The sequence below is a fragment of the Crassostrea angulata genome, chromosome 7 (assembly GCF_025612915.1).
Source record: "Crassostrea angulata isolate pt1a10 chromosome 7, ASM2561291v2, whole genome shotgun sequence".
Classification (NCBI taxonomy): domain Eukaryota; kingdom Metazoa; phylum Mollusca; class Bivalvia; order Ostreida; family Ostreidae; genus Magallana; species Magallana angulata.
In genome coordinates this window covers 60,195,258-60,199,463 of record NC_069117.1, presented here as the reverse complement: position 1 = coordinate 60,199,463, position 4,206 = coordinate 60,195,258, and the positions used below count along the sequence as shown (strand labels likewise).

The 4,206-nt window shown below is 39.2% G+C and overlaps 1 protein-coding gene across 1 annotated transcript; it reads right to left on the bottom strand.

The window, feature by feature from the left end:
• Positions 1-1,958: 1,958 nt before the first annotated feature.
• On the bottom strand, positions 1,959-2,894 carry LOC128191424 (immediate early response gene 5-like protein). The gene has a single exon (XM_052863478.1). It carries the CDS (start codon positions 2,892-2,894, stop codon positions 1,959-1,961), a length of 936 nt encoding a protein of 311 aa, XP_052719438.1.
• Positions 2,895-4,206: the final 1,312 nt, after the last annotated feature.

The window sequence follows — 4,206 nt, the reverse complement described above, 5'->3', positions numbered from 1 at the left end:
CTGCGCGTGACATCCAGATGAGGCATGTTGTTATACATCAATAAATGCACAGAATGTGAGGTTATTCATCCCATGATTCAGCAGAATGTTGTGTTTATAGCAATCTACAACAGTGTATCCATGGATACAACAAGTTCTATGGATACAACCTTGACCCTTTTCAGACGTAACACAACAAATTTGAATATATTTCTTCCATTCTATAAAACAAAGGTAATTAAAGTCGAAATATTGGTTTATCAGCCTCTCTTTATCTCATTCAGTTATACAAAAAAACAAGTTTTTAATCGAGTTATAACCAGAAGATTTTAAACTTTAACATAGAATCCAGACCTACTGAGTAGGCGCATCGAAGCAACACGTGTACATCTGCAGATTCGTGCAGCGGGACGTTCTTCCCCCTTGAGTGAATGACACAAGACCTTTCATTTTTCTTTTCGAGGTTTGTTTGTCTCTGTAGATATGGTTTGATTTTCAAAACCACGCTCGTTTTCTTACGGTTATACTTTTCACCTATATTTATCAACATTTACATAACGTCCCTTTGTGTAGTGTGGTACCATTTTTTATTATTTCAAAAACAAAAGTGCAAAAAATTGATGGGATTTTGAATTTTAGATTATTTAACTTCCCGGATAACAGAAAGTCCCTTCTATGTATAGATTGTGAAATACGCTGACGTGAGCAGGGGAAATCCCTTTAAATAACACACTGACCTATTTAATACGTCGCCTCATGCTAAATTACTGAGAAACAAGATTTCCAATAAAGGCTTCCGCCTCGTACAGGTTTATTTGTTCTAATCTCTGGATAATCAATGATTAAACTATCCCCCAATCACCTTGGCTCATTGGCAGGTGCGTCATGGAGGTCAAAGAAAGCATGTAAACATGTTTACTATAAACAGGAGACCGAAGGCAAATCCTTCTTTAATAAGCCAGTGTTGCGCATATCTAATTATTTTTCACGTTTCTTGATAAAATGCTTTACCGGAATTAATGGCCGTTTATTCCTCTTTGTATTGCTAGACTTTGGTTCTTTCACCGACAGGTTTATGCCTGCTACGACAGGCCCCTGACCCCCCCCCCCCCCCCCCCCCCAAATCATACCACAGCTGGTCAGACCAGATGTCCCACGCAGCCCATTGTTCACCCTCAGGCGCACGTGCGTTTTCCTTTTGTAAGACGCACGTGCTGTGTTTTGTAAATGAGAGAAACTCAGTGATAATATTTCAGATTTTGTTTTATTGATTTTTTTGGCTTTGGTTTTTCAATATTTTATGACATAGTTCAATAAATATAATCGACATTAAATAAACTCTCACGCCTACAGTACCTCACACTTTCACTCATACTCTGTGCTAATGATTCATACTGTAACTTCCGCTATCAGTCACGCTCTCTTTCGACCCGCTTTCATGTCACTCCTTCAAGTTTTAATGATAATGATGTTGAAAACTTTGGTCAAATTCTCTTCCGTTCAAAGTTTCAAGAGAATAATGTTGAAATTTGGATATAAATATACTGATTTGATTTTGCTGAGATCACATGTGGTAAAAATATAATGAATTTTGCATTGCAATTTTCACTGCATAATACAAAAAAAATTGTACTTCAAAATACAAGTCTACAAAAATAAATAGTCATTGGTATGCGCGCGTGGCATTTTGTAATAGGTTTAAATCCATTCAAAGGTCGCACCATTCATGTTGAAATGTTAACTCCTTTTGCAATCCCACGCGATCGTGGCTCGAGTCACCCGGGGTTGAATCATCGGTATAAACGATTGCCTCTGCACCTGTCATGGATGCGTGAACACAGTCTGCTGTTTGTGGCAAGTGGACCGTATCGCGTAACGGTCGCCCCGAGCGGTTTGTGTTTGCAGAAAGTGGACGATTAATTACCAATAAATAGGTAACGGTTATTGTTCCAATCTCTTCCGCCCTCTGGTCCAAGAGTTCACACCGTTAACGCAATCGGGGTTGCCATAGAGATCGAGTCTCGGCTACTGTCAATAACCTGAGTGCCGCACGAGGAGACACCATTGTCTTTGATTGTAAATCCATTTATCGACTGAACGGCGTAGAATAAATTATCACTCGGAGCAAATGTCTTTTCATTGTTGTTTGAGTCCGTTGTTTCTTTTTCTTTTGTCGTTTCTTCACAGAGTCCCTCAAAGCCAGCGTTGAATATACTGACAAGACTCGTGATTTGGGACGGCTCAGTTTGCATATTTTCGACTGAACTGTCTGAGTTAATCCCATTAATTGGTCCATTCTCCATTCTAGCTTTTTTGGCCAACACACAATTGTCTGAATCGAAACTATTTTCGAGGGAACGCCTCCGCTTGGAAGCGCACCTAGTACAGTTCTGTGTAGGCTTGCTGACGTAATCCGTGACCTCCTTCCCCCCAGTACAATGGCCTGCATCCGCTAATGGCGTAACTTGTGTATTCGCTTCGAATTTTTCATGACAAGGTTCGGGTTTCTCCGATGGTCGCTCGGCTTCGATTTTGACGTTTTCTACCCGTAAACATTTGGCAGGCGGAGAATTTTCTTTGTCTTCATGAATGGGTGTTTCGTTTTCAGTTCTCAACCTTTTGACCTCGGATGAAGCGTCACGCGTATAGCTATCTTTAGAATTCGTAGTATTTTCTGACGATGCAGTACTTATCTGGCATTTCAGTTCCTTCTTGGACTGTTCCCGTGCTTCGGCCTGGGCTCTCCTGTTGGCAAGTACAGTTTGTAAATTCTCCATCATATAGGCTGTCCTGGCTTTATGCAATACACTAGCCACGAGCAAGTTCTTATGCAGGTTGATTCCCCCACGCTGTTGTCGTGAAGCAGCGATCTTTCCCAGGGACAAAGCCATCAAACGCTGAGCCTCAGTGCTCATATTTGCGATCTTTTTTTTTAAATCCCAAAAATAAATGTAAACAAAAAATTGAGTTCGTTAAATCACTCCGTTAAAATCTTCGAAGTGATCTCCACGAGTTGTATACGTCTAATGACTCTTTCAACATGTTACATCCTCTTTTCATGCGTGTGACGTGCTTGTCTAGAGCAACAGCCAATCAGAGCGCACCTGACAAGAGGTCCTTACCAAGGTGTCCAATCAGATTCGTGGTAGTAAAGTTACGTTGTTATTTTCCAGAATACTACGAGATCTATAAATAAATTGACCTGCACAAATAAAGGAAAACATGAATGTCGTCACAATAGTTACTAGGTTCATTCACCAGCGCTGACTCATGAACCGAAAAAATGACCAGAAATGACTTGTTATCACAAGTTAAACTGAGAAATATTGACTCCAATTGCGCAAGTAAAAAGATTACACCATTTCCAAGAATACTTTCAGTTTGATGATCATAAGCAAATCGTGATCAAAAAATCAAGAATGAATTTGATCTTGAATACTTATGTAATAATTTTTTATGACATAAGTTTATTTTAGTGAAATCTAGGAGGAAAAAGTCAACCAGTTATTCACACTTGTATAATACGATTTTTTAACAATGTAAGGTAATAATTACGTATGATTATTCTTTAATTTCCTGTACATCATTTATAAGACAATCTAAATATAGCTATGAGGGAACATATATTACGTGACCACATAATGCTCATTGTGTATTCGACCGCACCGCCGGGGAAATCTGACAGCGAGGCTAACTGTCAACTATAGACCTTAAACAGAAGTCCCACCACACCTCAATCTGTAATCAAATTAATCCATTGTTAATGCATTAATTTCCTGTCACAATATACCTATACATTGTAAAGCAATAAAACATCGTGGGGAAAGTTCACCTTAAAAAGATATCAGTCAAAAATAGGGCATCACCTGAAGTGGACCCACTGACGCAAATATTGAAAAATTTAAAATATTTAATGTCTGAATTCTTGAATAATCATAAGCCTACCGCAGAAACCGTGTCATGGAGCAGCGGACAAAAGATTTAAACCGTGAATCAGTTTCTTTGTGAGTCAGGGATTTCTGCGGAGGGGGTGCGTGGCCGGGTGCATTTTTGCGGCGGTGGCGGGACTATGAATAGAAACTGACGCTTGATCGAACTTCGGAAAATTTATCTGAAACAAAGCGTAGGACAGAATTAAATTTAATCAAAAAGCAAATGTTTACTTTTCTCTGCTTTATTCTTCAAAATTCTTTTGTGCCATTTTTTTCCAGAATGTAGAATATGAAC